The following is a 20,577-nucleotide window of genomic DNA, read 5'->3' as shown; positions in this document are numbered from 1 at the left end:
GCTGCTCCATTTTTCGAACAGGAAATTTCCTGCTGTCCCCTACCGCAGTAAATCTTTATGTATACAATTTTTATGCAACTGATTCTTAAAATCATGTTTTCATAGTATCTTAATTTAAATAAACAATAAACACATCACATTGACTTTGTTTTATTTTTTTCTCAGGAAGCAGAAGTTGTTTCATATAAGTCCCAATCATAAAACTAATCCTTTTATACATTAAAACGATTCTACAAAAGTACTAACGGAATAATATATTCAATACAGACTGATACTTGAAGACAGCTCAGTCTAACAGCTAAAATCTTCAACTTAATTACAATAATATAAGAAATATTATTTTATAAGCTTTCACAGTCCATCATCGTATATTTAACTCACCGCGATTGACATTTTGTCGACCGTGACTACGTCTGCAATTTCAACAAAATATCGGATGTTCAGAATGACAATAGCAGTAAATCCCACATAAGCAAAAATTTAAATAATATAATTAATACCGACAGCAGCGCCATAAGTGACATAAAAAGGAACTACAAACCAATATTTTTACAGAATTTTTTTAAGCCTGGTATATCTGTAAAATTAGTTGAGAGAAGTTTTCAGTTTCATAGTCTTGAAGCAACATAATCCGGCTGAAAAAAAAAGAAAGTTATAGTATATATATATATATATATATATATATATATATATATATAATAAAGATAGTTATTTTTGGAATATTTCCATTTCTCTAAAGATTTGGTATCATTAGGATGGTGGTAAAAGTATTAGCACGGATATTGAGCACTAGGCGACAGAGTGAGGATCGCTTTGCGCATATTGATCAATCAGATAATAATTTTGTTCAGAATAAAAATATATAAAATATATAAGTTTTTAGTAGTCATTCAAAATCAAAAATTACTCTAAGTAGGATTCAAAAGCATTGTTGAGTCGATATTTCGCAAATTAAAATTATATTTGTTTAATTAACTAATTACAGTTAAATGTCAAGCTATCATGATTCAAAATATAGATACTGCAGGGAAAGTTCAGCGAGGACATCCACAGTTATTCTTTTAAAAGAAAATTGTGTTATATTATCCAATTGTAACAAAATACTACATATTTCCCTATAATGTTGAACATAAATGTCAATAATAATAAAAAAGTTTACTTCTGAAGACATAATTTCAACCAGTATTTCCTATAAATAGCGCTTTCAAACAAACAAACACTCTTTAGCTTTAGCAGTGTGTGGATGAAACTACAATTCTTCTCCTACATGAGATGTTACAGATTGTTCCGTTTTTAACGTGCAAATGTTTATAATTTTTAACTTTCCGCGCGCTCGTTTACTTAACCAATGAAATGTCTTAATTTCATTTTAAACGGTACACGCTTGTTATTTGACCAATGAGAGCGCCCGGATCACCGGCGCGCATGCGCAAGCCAACCTCCCAAAGAAAGCAGCGCCCGCGGCGGCCAAGAACAAGAACAGCTGTCATCTAACCGTACGCATCGCTATTGCTTCCGTTGAAATCAAAAAAGCTTCACTGTTCCGAATACTGCATCTTGCGAAAGTTTGTGTGTGGCATGATTTGTGGACGATTAATGCAGAAAACCGTAGCTGGCCAGCATAGATCCTTTTAGTCGCAACAAAGCCAACGAGAACCACTCCGTCTTCCGTTCCTGCTGCGCAAGGTGAGTTGTGCTTGTGCATATCTCTTGGTCTATATTCTAAGCGTGTACCGTTAATTACCGGCGAGTATATATTCATACTTGATCCAGATTGTACGCATAGATATTTCATCATCATTTAAGCGAACCAGATTCATTTGCGTACATCTTTTTTGGTGCCGAAACCCGGGACTTTTGGATATATTCGGTCAGCCAAAATACCAGTTTAAGTTCGTGATTGTAACGAAAATAACATTTTTCTATCGTTTACTGTACTTACATAAATCATAAACATACCATAACGTAAAAATATTTAACAATTGCGAAACAATTCTTTGTTCCATTCTGTCCGCTAACGCACACATATATCTACCGTCAAAAATTTAATTTTTTCTTACCGCTTACTTACCGTTCTAACCGATCGCGATCTCCTAGCTCGCGATACCTAGAACATCGAGTCGTTTATTATCAATTGACACAAAATTATTTACCGTTTTTACCATTTGCAATAACAATATTGCAAATTATATCGTACCTTAATTTCTGTGTTAAGTTGAATACTACACGACTAGTTACGTCGATCGCCCAACATACCGTAATAAATAAATTTTATAAATAACTTCATTTTAACTTTAACACTATAAGTAAAATATCTTGTTGCATTGTATTGATATTAACGTTAACTACATATATAAAGTAAAAATAAAACTTATACTTATTATCAGTTTATAAAAAATAATTTTATTCCTAAATATATATAGCAAACCGTTCTGAGTTGTAATAAGGTTCATTTTAGTTAATAACCTTGTGTAAGGTGTTTAATATTATAGTTGTCGCTTTAACTACGACCATCGATGATTGTTGCTTACCTACGACCACGGATAGCGTGATTGTTGTTATTTGAATAATCTATATAAATAAATAAAATTGGAAATCTCTTAAACGGCTGGACCGATTTTAATGGGATTTTCACTGGTATATAACTAATGTAATAAGGAATAACTTAGGCTATTTTTACTTTAGAAATTTATTTATTTATTTGGTAATTTTGCAAACTAAAATATTATTATTATTTTTTTTCTCCACCTTAACGAAGTTGCAGGCTCAGCTAATATAGTATAATATTCTCAATAACCGTTTAGTTTTAATAAAGGGCGTTTTGAATTCAGTGAAAATTGTTTATTGTTTAATCATTAACGATGTCTTACGTGGCACGACGTAAATCTAAACCTGGATTCAAACGGTGTACCGAGACGAATTATACTGTTAGTAATTTGCCTAGTTTGCGACGTAAACGAACGATCGCGTATAATCGTATTACGAAGGCTCTCGACGTGGGGAAGTTAATCGAAACCGATGCATCACAGACCGAGTTATTTCTCTCATATTGTCAGGAAATAAAAAACATCGCGGATAGTTTTCAAGAGGCACACTTCATCATTTTGGACCTTTTAAACGAGGAAGCCGATGATGTAGATACCGAGATCCAGGAGAATTTCGATGAAATGTACTTTCGGGTCGTTGCAATTCAACGTAAATATCAACAGGGTTCGTCGCAAGAATTAAATAATGCGAGGCGTGATTCGTTCATGGGTGCGCAGAGCAATATGCGTTTACCGAAAATTTCACTTCCGGTATTTTCTGGTGCTATCAAGGAATGGCCTGAATTTATCGCGACTTATGATGCGTTGATTCATCAATCAACAATTCTGAGTGATATCGAGAAATTTCATTATTTGGTGTCGGTGTTGCGGGGTGATGCGTTATCGTTAATTAGAACGTTTCCGGTCGCTGGTGAACATTATATAAGTGCATATGATGCTCTCAAGTCCCGCTATGAGGATAAACGTGAATTGGCATTTGCGTGCTGGCGCGATATTTTGGAAGTAAATTTCAAAACTTCACAAGCTCAAGATTTCCGACATGCGTTAAATACAATAGATGAAAACTTGACTATTTTGAAAAAGTTGAAGTTACCTACCGAGCACTGGGACTTCGTGCTTTGTTACAATATTTTGTCAAAACTAGATACTAAACTGAGACGCGAGTTTGAGGAAAGGCACATCGACATCGAGCTGCCACAATATCAACATATAAGGGCGTTTTTACACTCTAAGAGTGAAGCGCTGATACGCGACACGCACTTCTCCGCCGTTACTACTAAAACTTCACAAGTTAGCAAGGAAGCATCAGGTGCCTTTCAAAAATCGAAGCGACCTACCGTCACGCATTCGCTTGTCGCCCCCACCGTTGAGCATTCGCTTGTCGCCCCCACCGTCGACATGTCTAAGAAGAAGGTTGGTGTCAAACAAGAGGGCAAACCAACTCGTGTTGCGACAACCTCCAAACTTATTCGTAAGTGTTCATACTGCAGTGCAGAACACCACATAACGGCTTGTAAAGATTTCTTGTCTAAATCCGGGGACGAGCGCATGGCTGTAGCTGGCGAACGGAAATGGTGCTACAATTGTCTCAACTCGTCTCACTCTGTGCGAGAGTGCACATCGATATTTTCGTGTCGAAAATGTCATCGTAAACATCACACTCTACTACATCGAGACCAAGTGTGGAACGACCCTAACACCGCGCGCGATCACTCACAATCGGTAGCCCTAGTTGCTAAGAAATCTTTTACCTCATCTTACCCGTCCGCGAACACGACCGTGTTACTGGCCACAGCCATGGTTCAACTTCGTGACACATGTGGTGAATTTCATACGTTCCGAGCGTTGTTTGACACGGGTAGTCAAAATAATTTTCTGACAGCACACGCCGCTAAGCGACTTGGGCTCAAGCCTAGAGCCGTCTGCGCCGAGGTACATGGCTTGGGGGGTGCTCCTGCCTCAGTCAATGGCGTCGTGACGTGCGACCTCGGCACTAATGACAACGTTAAATTTCATCTCGAGATGCTCGTCATACCGAACATCTGCGGAGATCAACCCATCGCAAGACTCAATACGGATGGATGGAATGATGTCAAGACATTACCGTTAGCAGATCCTGGTTTTGACATCCCTGGTCCAATCGACGTCTTGTTAAATGCCGACGTTTTCGCTGAATCGTTGCTCGAGCAGCGTTTGAAGGGTAATGGGTCTCGACCGCAAGCACTGAATTCAGTTTTCGGATGGCTTCTCCTAGGGAAGTCGCGACTCGCATCCTCTCCTTCATGTTTGATGGGATTAGCACCTCCTAGCATGGACGAGAGCTTAAATAAAATAGTTCAGCGTTTCTGGGAAATCGATAACGTTCCACAATCTTCTCGATTAACCCCAGATGAGCAAGTTTGTGAAAATATTTTCACTCATGACCACTACCGTGACGAGACCGGAAGGTATCACGTCGTTCTTCCTTTCAAGAACAACTCGGAGCCTCTTTTTGAAGGCTCTCGAGCGATAGCCTTACGGCGCTTCCATGCCATCGAGAAGCGGTTGTCTCGTGATCAATTGTTAAAACAACAGTACACCGATTTCATGACTGACTACATCGAAAGTGGTCACATGACTCTGGTACCTGCTAAGCACATGGGCTTAGGCAAGTACTACATACCGCACCACTGCGTCTTGCGTCCCGACAGCTCCACGACGAAACTCCGCGTGGTGTTCGATGCCTCTGCTAAGGACGCGAATTCAAAATCGCTTAACGATTCGCAACTTGTAGGTCCAAAGTTGCAATCCAACATTGTGGAGATTCTTCTCCATTACCGGGAACACAAAGTCGTCTTTATGGCGGATGTGCGCCAAATGTACCGCCAAATTAACGTAGCTCCTCATCACCGTGAGTACCAGCGCATTTTCTGGCGGGCTCACCCAGATGAGCCTCTCCAAGAATACATTTTAAATACCGTCACCTACGGAGTATCTTCTTCCCCGTTTCTGGCATGTCGCACCATCCAGCAGCTGGCCAATGACGAGGGTCATCATTACCCTAAGGCTAAAGCCGTTTTAACTTCCGATATTTATATCGATGACATCGTAACCGGAAGTTCAACGCTGGAAGATGCCTGCGATATCAAATCGCAAGTCATCGCTCTTCTCGCTCGCGGGCGCTTTGAGCTACGCAAATGGGTGAGCAATCGACCTGAGCTTCTAAGTGACCTTCCCTCAGAAGCGTGTCTTTCGGAAGCTATTACTTTTAACCAAGCCGAAGACACAACCGTGAAAGTTCTTGGGCTGAAATGGGAGCCTGGCTCAGACTCATTTGTTTTTAACGTCCAACCGTCAAATCAACCTTGTACCAAGCGAACGATTCTGAGTGAGGTAGCCAGGGTCTTCGATCCTTTGGGATTTCTGTCGCCTCTAATAATTCAAGCCAAGTGCTTAATCCAAAAACTTTGGATCCTCGGCGTTTCATGGGATGATACTCCCCCACCGGAAATTGTTGCACAATGGACGAACTTTTCTCAACAACTTCCACAAATCAGAGAACTTAAGGTTCCTCGCGGGTTCGTTATCGAAGGCGCTCGATCGTATCAACTGCATGGGTTCTGTGACAGCTCTGAACTTGCGTACGGCGCCGTCATTTATCTACGTGTTACCGAATCTGACGGTTCCATTCGCCTCTTCCTTGTTTGTGCACGAGCTCGCGTTGCGCCTTTGAAGAGGCAGTCGTTGCCACGGTTGGAGCTGTGTGCTGCGGTTCTACTAGCCGACCTTATGAAATTCGTCAAGGAGACATTGCGGATTCCCATCCACAACACTTATCTGTGGAGCAATTCCACCGTAGCCTTAGCTTGGCTGCGGTCCCCTTCTTCGCGATGGGTAACTTTTGTCGCAAATCGTGTCAGTCACATCCAGGACACAGTTCCTACCGAATGTTGGAGGCATGTGCCCTCTGCGACCAATCCAGCTGACATTTGCTCTCGAGGACAGCTGCCAACGGAACTATTAACCAACACGCTATGGTGGGCGGGCCCCGAGTGGCTCTCTCAACCGCAGTCTGAATGGCCAACAGACATATCTAAATGTCAGACGCAGGAGGACGTTGTAATTCCCGAACAACGTAGTACAGTTCTCATCGCTAATGAAACCGAGACCACTTCGAAAACGTCCATAATTGATCACCTGTTCGAGAAGTATTCATCCCTGGATAAAATTTGTCGGATCTTAGCGTATATCCGTAGATTTCGCGTTAACTCGTGCGTTGATGGTCCACGACCTGAGAGTCTTGTCGTGACGGACGTTGAATGTCATCGTGCTCTCCTGATGATCGTCAAACATTTCCAGAACCGTTTTTTCTTTGACGTTATATCAAATCTGAGGTTGCAAAAACAATTGCCTCGCAACTTCCGTAAGCTAAATCCTTTCCTGGATGATCAAGGTATTCTCAGGGTGGGCGGACGGCTGGCTCGCTCTGGTCTTGAATTCGAACACAAGCACCCGGCATTGCTGCCCAGGAAATGTGTGCTTACCACAGCAGTAATCGAATCCATTCATCGGAAGAATCTTCATCCCGGTCTGAACACCACGCACTACCTGATCTTACAGCAGTTCTGGATTCTGGCGGCTAAGCGTGCCGTGCGTCAACACCTCTCGAAGTGTATACGATGCTTTCGTCTCCGTCCTCAACCATTGCAACCGCTTATGAGCGACCTTCCCGCCTTCCGCGTCAACCAGGCAAAAGCGTTCTCTCAAGTTGGGGTGGATTTTGCGGGTCCCTTCCGGATCAAACTGGGTATCCATCGCGGTGCTAAAATCGATAAGGCTTACTTATGTTTATTCGTCTGTCTGAGCACCAAAGCTGTTCACCTTGAAGTAGTGTCCACTTTATCGACTGACGGTTTCATCGCTGCGTTGCGTCGTTTTGTCTCCCGTCGGGGCCGTTGTAACGTCATACATTCAGATTGCGGCACAAACTTCGTCGGTGCAGCCTCGCAACTCGCATCATGCATGGAGCAAGCAACGAACTCAGAACGGATTGCATTTAAACGTAACCCCCCATCTTCTCCACACTTCGGTGGAGTATGGGAAATTCAAGTGAAAGCCGCGAAAAGTCATTTATATCGGATTGTTGGTGATCAAACTCTAACCTTCGAGGAGCTTACCACGCTCTTCACTCAAATCGAATCGATTTTAAACTCCAGACCCTTGTATCCATTAAGCTCTGACCCTAACGATTTGAACGTTCTTACACCTGGTCATTTCTTGACGCTGGAACCTCTTACGGCGGTTCCCGATCCAGATTACTCTAATGTTAATCTTAATCGTCTAAGCCGATGGCAACTGATTCAATCGTTCCAACAGCAATTTTGGAAACGTTGGAGACACGAATATCTACACGCGTTAACTCAGCGGGCAAAATGGACTAAGGACTCAAAACAATTAACCGTAAATTCGATCGTGCTTATTAAGGATGATAATCGACCTCCACTCCAATGGGCATTAGGACGAGTAGTCTCCTTACACCCTGGGCCTGATGGAGTGATTCGAGTAGCTACTTTAAAAACTAGAGATCACATAATTAAGAGACCTTTAGTTAAATTGTGCCCTCTGCCAACCGAATAACAATATTTCTTAACAAACGTAGTTTAGTTTCTTAATTTTAAGATTAGTATCGTAAGTCAAACGTAGTTTAATTTATTACCTTTTTTCAATCAAATTTCGGGAAAATCCCATTGGTATTTTGGTGGGCGGAATGTTCCGTTTTTAACGTGCAAATGTTTATAATTTTTAACTTTCCGCGCGCTCGTTTACTTAACCAATGAAATGTCTTAATTTCATTTTAAACGGTACACGCTTGTTATTTGACCAATGAGAGCGCCCGGATCACCGGCGCGCATGCGCAAGCCAACCTCCCAAAGAAAGCAGCGCCCGCGGCGGCCAAGAACAAGAACAGCTGTCATCTAACCGTACGCATCGCTATTGCTTCCGTTGAAATCAAAAAAGCTTCACTGTTCCGAATACTGCATCTTGCGAAAGTTTGTGTGTGGCATGATTTGTGGACGATTAATGCAGAAAACCGTGGCTGGCCAGCATAGATCCTTTTAGTCGCAACAAAGCCAACGAGAACCACTCCGTCTTCCGTTCCTGCTGCGCAAGGTGAGTTGTGCTTGTGCATATCTCTTGGTCTATATTCTAAGCGTGTACCGTTAATTACCGGCGAGTATATATTCATACTTGATCCAGATTGTACGCATAGATATTTCATCATCATTTAAGCGAACCAGATTCATTTGCGTACACAGATTAAATGATCGACGAGCATGATCGTGATAGATTAAAAATTTAAACAAGACATATAGTACAAACATCTCACTTACCGAAACGAACCAATATGAATCTTTCTTAAATATTATTCTTCCTATTAAGCCCATTTTTGATTCTGGCGCTATTGTATGCAAGTGTAGATGTTTGACGCTCCTGAACGGAGGCCAGTGGTAACCGAACCTAGCGTCTTCGAGAGACAGGTTGTTCTTCTGTAACATTTCCTTTGCTATGGCTAGCATTTTTTCCACTGTAAACATTTAAAAAGTATATTAAAAGACGCAGTATATATTATTGAGTCTGGGAATAGCCGGATCTATCCTGCTTAAAATGTGGAGCAGCATGACTGGGTAAGCACTAAAACCTTAAAGGACATCAGAGCTAAATAATACTGCACTCGAGTATTATTGTGATAATAATAGCCTATTGGGTATATCTTAAAATTTTTTTAAGCTAGTAAAACTATTTACTAAAGTTTTTTAAATATATATATAACTTGCGTCATGTAAAAAGAACGTTGAAAGAACTGGAGGGGTGTGTTTACGCATGGGTATATACTCGCGCACGAAAGTAGTGCTGTTTTATTTTTTAATTAGACTCACTCGCGGCTTCGTATAATGGTTATTGGTAGATACATTAAAAAATACTAGAAATACCTGTGCGAATAATTCGCATTAAATAAGTATAATAATTATTACTTTACAAAATTAAATTTTTTTTTTTTAACAAAAGCAATAACAAAGTTTTTGTTATTGAAATGTCATATTCAAATATATTAATTATCTTTACTCTCGAAATTCGTATTGTAATAGTTTTTATATGCTTAAAATGATAAATTGATATTAGTTTTTAGTGAAATAAGTAGTCAATGGAGTTTTACAAATGTCCGTAAGCTATTTGTGTTGTGAAAGTGAGTGATGAATGTGGAAAAAATGTGAATTACAATTGACAGGGGTTTGTTTACCAAATAAGACTGTTCCAAAAAAATTGTTCATAGGGAAAAGTTCTTTCAAGAGTTGGCAAGTGGCAACACTGTAAATCGCCTTCGCGCATCTTGACAGCCTGGGTTCTTTTTACTTAAATAATTTTTCTCACTACTCTAAATTTTTCTCACTACTCTATGTAAAACTATTTCGTAATTTAAAACTTTTGTTCACGATAGTATTTTGAGTCGACGTCGAACTATCCAACCAATAGCACACCGGCAAGCATGCGGTGCATGATACACACGCCCTGCCCCCTACCTCATACCACCAGACTGCAAGAGTGCTTGCGCAGCTTGAAGGCCAGCGTTCTTTTTACATGACGCGAACTATACCATCATATTACAATAGGCGGAACAATCATAAACACAGATGAGCAAGCGTGGGTAGGGAAAATAAATAAATATAGATTAGATAAAATGGAATAAGAAAATAAAATATATGTCGGCACTAGCGCTGTTGTAGGCAATTAGAAAGGAACTTATAAATAACAAATGCAATGATCACGCCACCTAGCACATCGTTCGATATTCATCTATCCTCATTCATTATATTACTCGAGTTATTCTGACGTGTATAAAACGAACAGTGCAACCGCCGTTTAGGCAGTCTTGGCTCTGGCTTGGCACGATACACTTGTTGTATCTTGCTAGTAGCTTAAAGTAGACTCTTAATAAATAATTTGTGCAAACAAATTGATTTGCCTGGCGTAGCGTATAAAAAATATGTATCTAACGTTAAAAATATTATGTCAATTTTTTTTACAATTAAACAAAACTGTGTCTTATTCACAAGTGTGAATCTAAGGGCCTGTTTCACCAGGTGTGAATAAAGCTACTTGACGGATGACAATATCCGACAGTTAAATTTTTTGATTCATTATTCTTCTTTACCAATGAAATTTACATTTACCATTGAATTTTACATTTTTTAAAGTTGCAGTTTATTAGTTGAGGAGAAACAGGCCTATTCGACCTCTCTCTGTCAAAGCCTATTTGTAGGTTATCCGAAAAAAGCGTTATCTACACAGGCCCTAACAATTGTTATTTATTATTCGAGGGAAGGCTCAGACTATTACTCTGCCTCTTGCATGAGCAAGATTACTGGGATTTATTTATTGTTTATTAGTTTTTTTGCACATTTAGAACTACACTAAAGTAGATAACAATATTTTACCTTAACTAAGTACAAAGGCGGTGTTTCTATTGAGATAAACTTAAGGTAAAATCCAAATTATAATTTCACTCATATACAAACATACTCCTATTAGAAATAAGATATACAATTAATAAAAAACATACCAAGTTCTTTATCTGCCGCTTGCAAGTTTTTCGCATCTTCTATGTGTCGTTTAGGTACAGTCAATATGTGGTAATCGCTCGCTGGCTTAATATCCCGAAACACACAAACATCGTCATCGTCGTACAAGATTTCTGTGTTTTCTAATTTATTAACTATGTTACAGAAGATACAAGAAGATTTTTCGCCGTTAGAATTTCTTGAAGTCATAATTTTTATTGAATAAAGTTTTGTATGTAAAACTGACAATGAGATTTGGGTAACTTTGACATTTATTAGTTTCATAGCGAATGTTGGTAGACATACAGCCATGTCAGTGTTTTACTATTGGCATCATTGGCATGGTCAAAGTTCGGTTTTTTAATATATTTCTTATGTTTAAAAATTAGCTGAATTTTATTAGAAAGCTGATACCCAAATTATTGAAATAATTAATTTCAAGTGAACAATAACGAATTTAGGTAAAATTTTAAACAAAGTGAGATTAAAGAATGATCTACTTATACTTCTGTGGTGTATAGACAATCAGGCATTAAATTATTTCTGCTAAAGATATCTTTAGATAATTATAATAGTTTAAGTCCGAGTTCAACAATCATTTATTGTTATTATTCGTACTTTAGTAACTTTATTTCGCCAGTTCGCTGATACTAATTACTATCTACAAAAAAAATAATAATAAAGAAATCAATTTTATTTTAAATTCATCTATGTTGCTTAGTTAAGTTAGGTTAAACTATTTGTCATTGAATTGTTAGGCTTGGAGCGGTCCCCCAACGTGATGTATTTTTTTTTTTTTGAATTATTAATACTCCTACATACTTAAGTACTTTAAGATTGAGTTTCTTTAATTATTTTTTATTTTTTAAAGGCAACTCAGGTTATTATGTCGGTTTTTTTTTTAATTTTTAATTTAATTTTTATTTTATACTTTTTAGACGCACACTTATTATAATGTAGATTTTGTATCTTTAGCAGAATTACAAAGACTGAGATGTAGTAATTGATACTTTCACTTGACAATTGTATTTCCATGTCCCAATTTTCTGACACCATAACCATAACTTTAAAACAGCTTTTCACCAATTTTCTCATCAAAACTTTTAACTGAGTGGACCGATTTCGATTAGTTTTCTTTAATCGAAAGGTGGTGCGTGTCATGTGATCCTATTTAAATTTGTTCGAGATCTGTAATCTGACAAGTACTTTTTGAGCTATATCTAATAATGCGTCGAGCACAGCTAGTCTAAGTATATATTAATGCGAGAAGCATTTTTTTTTTTTTTATACAATGATAGGCTTGCGTTTGACCACTATTTCACCTGATGATAAGTGAAAATGCGGTCTAAGATGGAGCACGCTTAACTAGAAGTAACCTATTCACTCGCGACTTAAAGATCCCCAGGTTATAATTTTCTGGAAACACAGACGCTGGTAGAGAGTTCCATTCTTTGGCTGTACGGATCAAGAATGTACTAGCGAATCGCTTAGTGCGTATAAGGGGAATGTCAACCATATAAGGGTGGCGTAACGCAGAGCGTCTGGTTGTACGATGATGGAAGGGGGAAGGGGGAATCAAGTTATGGAGTTCCTGCGCACACTCTCCGAAGTGTATCCGATAAAAAACCGATAGACCGGCCACCCTTCGTCGATGATGCAAGCTTTGCAGCTTTGCAGCGACCAGTGCATCATCACCGATGAGCCTCCTGGCTCGTCTCTCAATCGACTCGAGAAGCTCCAGCTGGTACTTGGCTGAGCCATCCCAAAGATGAGAGCAGTACTCCATGCATGATCAAACTTGCGCTTGATATAAATTTAGAAGCTGTTCCGGAGTGAAGTACCGTCTCACCTTCGAGAGGACGCCCAGTTTTCTGGCAGCTGTTTGAGCCTTTGTCTCTATGTATGAGCCGAAATTGAGGGTGGATGACAAAGTAACGCCAAGAAGCTCGAGGCGGCCGGTTATGGGCACGGGCACACCTCGGAAAGAGGGAGTCAGATGGAAAGGACTCCGCTTTGCCGAAAAAAGACACGCCTGGGTCTTAGAGGCGTTGAACTTGACCAGGTTTGCGTCACCCCAATCGGAGACAGCTTTAAGGGACAAGTTCAGACGCTGAATCATAGCTTCCCTCAGCGATTGGATCTCAGACCCACTCGCTCGTGCGTTGGACACGTAACGCTCGACAACGGTGCTGTCATCTGCATACCCAAAAGTTCCGGGTTTGAGCAGGTCGTTGATGTGCAGCAAGAATAGCGTTGCCGAGAGTACAGACCCCTGAGGAACCCCGGCATTGATGGCCAAACGATCGGAATCGCAACCGTCTATGACTACGCGGATCGATCGATCCCTCAGGAAGTCAGATATCCAAACACAGAGAGAAGCGGGTAGGCCGTATGAAGGAAGTTTGCTAATAAGGCCGTCATGCCAGACCCTGTCAAATGCCTTCGAAATATCGAGCGAGACCGCAATGGCTTCCCCGTGTTTCTCGATAGCCTCACTCCAAATGTGAGTGGCATACGCCAGAAGATCACCCGTGGACCGATTACGGCGAAAACCAAACTGTCGGTCGCTAAGGAGATCGTTCTTCTCAAGGTGTGCCAGGAGCCGGTTATTCAGTATACGTTCCATACTCTTACAGAGTATGGACGTTATGGAAATAGGTCTGTAATTGACAGGGTCAGCTCGACTGCCCTTTTTGGGCACAGGCTGCACGTTAGCTTGCTTCCAGGCTTTCGGCACTTGTCCTGTCGCTAGAGAGAGACGAAACAGACGTGTCAGGATTGGAGACAACTCAGGCGCACAAGTTTTGAGTACTATGGCAGGTATTCCGTCAGGACCACTAGCTTTATTTACGTCCAGATTGCGCAAGGTTTTAAGGACCTCTTTTTGACGGATTCGGACTTCAGACATAGACGTCTCGCATCGAATCGAAGAAGTTGGAGGTGTGGTGCTGCCTACATCAAGACGCGAGGATTCCGCAAAGAGATTTGCAAACAAGTTTGCCTTCTCCTCAGCGGTGTGGGCTAGTGATCCATCGGGTTTTATCAGTGGAGGTAGTGAGGGGCGACAGAAGTTCGATTCGGCCGCTTTAGCCAGGGACCAAAAGGCTTTACTACCAGATGGGTATGACGCAAGTCTAGTCCCAATTCTGCCAATGCGGTCAAATCGAGCCTTCCGCAGAGCCTTCTTTTTATTTTTATTTTTTTATTTATTTATTCTTTTTATTATTTCTTCTTGCAGTACTTAGTGGCTTTTTATTATTTCTTCTTGCAGTACTTAGTGGCTCTGTTATAGGCTTTCTTCCTCTGACCCACGTCTGTTGTCTTGTGGTTACGAGCGTCGACCCAGGCCAAGTAAGCAGTGTTCTTTTCTGCTTCAGCACGAGAACAGTCAGAATCAAACCAGGGTCGAGCTGCCACGGATGCTGATGCGTCAGTGAATGGTATTTAATACTCCATTCCCTGACGCAGAACATCAGCCACAGCATTCGCACAAGATGAGGGATCATCGGAGGAGAAGCAAATCTGTCGCCATGGGTACGATGCAAAGAAAGAACGCATCTCATCCCCGTTTTCTGACTTGTATCGCCATATTCTACGGGTGCCTTTGGGGCAGGGTAAGGGCGGTGAATGGACGGATATGGACTTCACCAGACAGTGGTCGGAGCTGCCTAAAGGCGATGAGACCGAAACCGAATAGCGGTCAGGATCTGTTGTCAGGAAAAGGTCCTAACAGTTGGCAGTATGCGAGTCAACATCGGGTACCCTTGTTGCTTCCTTGACCAGCTGGGTGAGATTGAGCGCTAAAGCGAGATTGCGAATCTCTCTACCAGCGTGGTCAGTGTGCTGGTATGGGAATAGCCACTCTTGGTGGTGGGCGTTAAAGTCCCCCAGCATTACCAATTGAGCAGTAGGATACCGGTGCTGAGCTGCATCAGCCGCCTCACTAAGGTGTTGAATAAGCCTGGTTGTCTCCAGATCTCCGCTGTGCGAACGGTAAACACAGACATAAAGAATTTTCTCCACTCCTGTGTCCACCAAGACCCATAAGTTAGAGAAGCTGGGATCTTCAAGATTACGAAGACGCCGGCAGCATATGTCGTCGCGGGCATATAAGCAAACACCCGCGTGTGGTTTAAAATTATGCTCCAAGGTATAACCCGGGTAACACAAGTATGCTGTGTCAGACGGGCTGCCGATCTGCGTCTCCGAGAGGAACAGTAGGGCCGGTTTCTCAGTCTCAAGATGGTGGTGGACTGCAACGAGATTGGAGTGCAAACCTCGAATGTTAGAGAGGTGCACTGAGAGTGAGAGGGAGTGCAACCGCTGTGCTGTCTTGTTAATACTGTTACTCTTTTTCATAAAGGCGAGTGAAGGAAGGTGAGAAGAAGGCAGTGAAACGAGGCTCCACACTACTAACCCTCAGACTTTCACCGAATCACTACGATGGAAAAGGGGATTGGACTGGAGACTGCGGGGACGTCCGAGCCCCCCCGGAGATGTCCACCGGGCCCTCTCATTCGGTCGCCAACCGGTACGATGGCGCATCCCGGGATTTTTCGACAGTTGGCGGAGCAGCCTTTCGTGTGTGGCTGGCACATTAATTGGGCCCCCAACTACCTGCGGTCGGCCAGCGGTGCACCGTGCCTCGGATCCCGCTACCCTCCAGAACCAATCACCACAGCGCAGCGGCACCAGTGCTAGTCAGACTGGCCAATTCGCGCGGAACAACTTTTTCGACCCAAATTCTCAGTCGGCTACACCGATCAACGTACCGAAACACGAAACCGCTTGACGGTACGACTTTGTTCGGTGGGTGGTCGCGAGCCGTCGGCCAGAGCCTACCACCAGTATGTCACCTGATTAGCACCACCCAAGGACCACGTGTAGGGTTTCACAACGGGGTATACACCTACGGACGAGGGCGACTCAGTCCCCGAAAGCATTTTTTTTAAGAAGGCATTTAACTCACCTGGTGGTAAGTGAAAAAAAAACCACAGACACCCGCAACATCAGAGGATTAGCAGGTGCGTTGCTGGCCTTTCAGATAGGAATATGCTCTTTTTTTGAAGGTACCTATGGTTCCATAATGTGGTCGTGCGTGGCAGGAAATGGCGCAAAAATCGAGCTACATGGTGAGGCATAATCTTTGTACTCCTTTTTACCAAAATTGCGCGGATGGAGGAGTATGAAATTTCGCACATTTATAGTTAGTAAATATAGGAGTGCAGAAGGCTAATATATATTTAAATTAAGCGTATAAAAAACATTAAATCGATAAAAAAACATTACACACACTACCATGTATTTGACACACACAAGCATATATACTCTTTTGTTTATTGTTAACGCGCATAACTTGCGAACGACTGCAGAGACTGGGATATTTCTTTTTTTTAATTTGTTGTTATAAGAATAAAGTTTGCATAACAAAAAAATAAAAAATAAAAAAGTCGATACATTTACGAAAGAAAAAAAATATCGGTTCGAAGTTCGCTGGGTCAGCTAACAAACTGAAATCATTTTAAGTTACCACCGAATTAAATTTCAAACTAAATTAATAAATTTAAAAATAATTAATAAAAATAAAAAATTATTAAACATTTTTGAATATCATATCAAAAATTGACCGCTCCAGCGGGGTTCGAACCCGTGTCTCCGACTGACCGTGTCGGCGCTCTAGCCAATTAAGCTATGGAACGATGTACCCGCTAGATCGAAATTTTTGATATGATAATTTTTATATTCGTTCAACGACTTCAATTTCATCGACAAGTAATACAACGTAGGTAGACGAAAAAATAATCAAGTAAATACGCGTTATCAAAGATTACTCAAAAAGTTGTCATCAAATCTCGATGAAATTTAAATATTACCACATGATAAACATCGGCTTTCGATTGAATTAAATGCATAGACAAATTGGAAAAAAAAACGAAATAAAAGTCAAAATAAGTAAATGGAAATGTTTATTAATAAACCAGAGATTTAATTAAACAGTTAACCAGAGCCACTGCCAGCGCCTGCTCCAGTACCATTGCCTCCAGGACCCCCAGAACCACTACCAGCCCGGGGACCATTTACCACCGCCAACACCACCGCCTCCATTATTTTTAGCACCATCATTGCCGTGCCCATATTTTTCATATTCACTCTTAGCCACACCTACGCCCAGACCTACGCCAAGGCCCTTGGATTTCTCAGATTCGTAATCTGTAAGCAAAATTTGTTATTAATAAATACACAAAATAGTTAAAAATAAAATCTGAGAGATGATTTATAGAATGCATAATAACAAAGACTTGATCAAGATCTTTAACTGTAAAGTAATGCATAATATTGCTGTGTGGTTCCGGCAGTGAAGAATATAGCCACCCCCTCTCTTCCCGTGGGTGTCGTAAGAGGTGACTAAGGGATAACACAGTTCCACTACCACCCTGGAACTTAAAAACAACACAACACACATGAGTTTACGCCATTTTTGGCGCGTACTTGTGGATGCCTATCTCCAACAGTCGACTGCGATAGGCTAGAGTGATGAAATGCAATTTAAAAAGGGTATTTTTTTATATCAAACAAGCGTACGGTCCACCCCATAATAAGCGATGACTGTAGCTTATAGACGCGTGCACACCAGAAGCATCGCAAGCGCGTTGCCTACCTTACACCTGGTATTTCCAGGAGCTCTGGCTACCTTACTCACCATAGCAACACAATACTACTTAAGAGAAGTGGTATTGGGCTGCGATATTCTCTAAGGTTAAGCTACTCTCCTCTACAGCTCATTCTGATAAAACAATCTAACTTCAAATTAAAACCATAAAACATTCTATAGTATTTTAAGTTATATGGTACAAATTAAAGATAACTTACCCGTGGAGTCAACAGCCATCACGACCTGTGAAAAAAAAATGAATAAATGAAAACTTTAGATTGGTTTCTGAATTCTACAATTTCTCTTCCAACTTGTCCTTGTTTGTGTGATACCAATAATCTACTACTTAAATACACTTTATTAGACCAATTATACATGTAAAGTGTCAACTACAGATTTATTATAATATCATACCCGTGCTATACCCGTGCGAATAAGTTGCACTAAATAAGTATAATAATTAGCACTTTAAAAAATTAAAAAAAAGTATAAATACGTGAGTTGATTTGAAATGGAGCAAATATTTACCGACCGTCAATCATGTTGACGTTGTTTCCAAATTAAAGCTGTTGTATAAATAATTTTAGTATTTAATTAATTTACAATAATTGTATTTGCTCGCAAACGAAAAAAAACCGACTTCAATTACATCGACAAGTAATACAACTTAGATGGACGAAAAAATAGTCAAGTAACTACGCGTTATCAAAGATTACTCAAAAAGTAGTTATCAGGTCTCGATAAAATTTAAATGTGACCACATGATAAACATCAGCTTTCGGTACACCTAGTAAAAAGTTATTGCGGATTTTCGAGAGTTTCCCTCGATTTCTCTGGGATCCCATCATCAGATCCTGGTTTCTTTATCACGGTACCAAAGTAGGGATATCTCCTTTTCAACAAAAAAAGAATAATCAAAATCGGTACATCCAGTAAAAAATTATGTGGTATATTACAACGTAGGTCGACGAAAAAAGCGTGAAGTAAAACGTGTTATTAGATATAACTCGACAAGTAGTAGTTAGATGTCAAATAAATTTAAAGGGGACCAAATGACACACATCACCTATCGATTAAAAAAAATTGTCGAAATCGGTCCACCCAGTCAAAAGTTCTGAAGTCACATACATAAAAAAACAGTCAAATTGAGAACCTCCTCCTTTTTTGGAAATCGGTTTAAAACAAAAGCAAGAATAATTTTTTTAGGTGTTGTTGCCGATTGAGCAAGCAGTCATCTATAAAACGATATATAATTCATGTGGAGTAAATGTGAGGCTTTTTCTAAAAAGCCGGCAAACATAGCGTATTAATATTATTATGGTGATACATTGTTTAAAGTCAGGTTTAAAGTCAGGCTAGGTTTTCTACGCATTGTTTCTCCTTGCTAGAAAGACAACTAGGAGAAGTTAAAAACTTTGACATTAATAAATATATAAGACGTACAGTTCGTCAACAAACATGTACTTAGTTCAACTGTCTGGATTTAATTTTATACTACTAAGCAAACAATTGTACTGTTCGCCTAATGGTTAGCGGTTATAGTAGTTATCGACCGCCACAACACAAACAGCATATGAATGCGTGTTGCTGACCCTACATCCAGCCGTTGGTCGACACTTCACAGTAGCCGTTAGAGGACGAATCTCACGTAACCGAGAAGCGAAAAATAAAGATGGCGCTATGCCAACAGCTACAAGTTTATCCACAGATCCCAAAAGAAATAGAGACAATCAATGACAATAAATGATTATATAGCGGACACAGCACATTCCCAGGAGCTCTTGTTACCTTTTTCACTAAAGGACCACGATACTAATTGAGAGAAGTATTATTTAGATGTGATATTTGGAAAGGTTGAAGTACTCTACCAGTCAAGCTGCTCCAGATTTTAAGCAATATTTATATCTGCTGCGAGTTTTCTCATAAAACAACTCCCTCGCGGTGTAGACTGAACATTTTTGATTGCTTATCTACAACTGATAACTTGATCAGACTACTTTTCAACAACATGTCCTGTCGACTCCCAGAAACAGCACAGTACCCTTGCTTAAAAATTGACAGCTGGAGAAGTACCTTAACTTGTCAGAAGATCACAGCCAAACGATACTGTTACCAAGTAATTTTATGTCCCCTTGGTTGCGCTTACCACCAAGCGAATCATTGTTAAATCTTCCTAGTGGTATAAAAAAAATTTTTTATAGAAGGGGGCCAAACGGACACTTGGGTCACCAGGTGGTAAGTGAAAACAACTACATCAGAGGATTAGGGGGCGTGTTGCCAGACTTACGAATAAGAGTATGCTCTTTTTTGACGATCCCTATGTCGTATCGGCTCGCAAATACTACCGTAGGTAGCGGCTGGTTCCATATAGTGGTCGTGCGAGGCAGGAAATGGCGTAAACATAAAAAAAGAATATATAAAAAGTTCTTACCAATAGAGTCAACGATGCAATCATAAAGAACTTCATGGTGGTTTTTTTTGGATCGCTTCCTTGCGTTGTTCCTCTGCGAATGAAATTGAATCCCCAAAAACTGTTTATATATCTGAAACAAACAAATACATCGCGAAAGCTGCACAAACAATAACACGTTCAGTATTTACACATCTTTTATTTTACCTTTTTTATATTTTATTAAGCTTTTGATTGAATAACAAATCTTATTTATAAGAAAAAGTCGTTATAGTCTTTCATATTAGAGTTTAAAATGCTTTAATTATTTTCGAGTTACTGTATTTGGCATTGTGACCTTGAAGCGAAGCAGCAAAGCGCAGGAAACGTTTT

At 40.4% G+C, this 20,577-nt stretch overlaps 1 protein-coding gene across 1 annotated transcript; it reads right to left on the bottom strand.

Annotated features, from left to right (window-relative positions):
- Positions 1 to 134: 134 nt before the first annotated feature.
- LOC123665980 (adenosine 5'-monophosphoramidase HINT3-like) lies at positions 135 to 11,427 on the bottom strand. Its single transcript, XM_045600197.1, has 3 exons — positions 11,146 to 11,427; positions 8,918 to 9,111; positions 135 to 635 (listed from the first exon to the last, which is right to left on the bottom strand). Exons 1-3 carry the CDS (start codon positions 11,351 to 11,353, stop codon positions 609 to 611), a joined length of 429 nt encoding a protein of 142 aa, XP_045456153.1. The 5' UTR covers positions 11,354 to 11,427; the 3' UTR covers positions 135 to 608.
- Between the last annotated feature and the right edge of the window lie 9,150 nt (positions 11,428 to 20,577).

The sequence above is a fragment of the Melitaea cinxia genome, chromosome 25 (genome assembly GCF_905220565.1).
Source record: "Melitaea cinxia chromosome 25, ilMelCinx1.1, whole genome shotgun sequence".
In the NCBI taxonomy this organism is placed as follows: domain Eukaryota; kingdom Metazoa; phylum Arthropoda; class Insecta; order Lepidoptera; family Nymphalidae; genus Melitaea; species Melitaea cinxia.
Note: the sequence above shows the minus strand (reverse complement) of the source record. Positions and strands in the feature narration are given on the sequence as shown.

Bases quoted from the DNA above. Each gene is read 5' to 3' on its own strand.
- LOC123665980 (XM_045600197.1), bottom strand. From the start codon at position 11,353: ATGACTTCAAGAAATTCTAACGGCGAAAAATCTTCTTGTATCTTCTGT. The intron at 9,112-11,145 runs GTATGTTTTTTA...AAATGTTTACAG, and splicing joins AGCGGCAGATAAAGAACTTG to TGGAAAAAATGCTAGCCATA. The intron at 636-8,917 runs GTAAGTGAGATG...TTTTTTTTTCAG, and splicing joins ATTCATATTGGTTCGTTTCG to CCGGATTATGTTGCTTCAAG.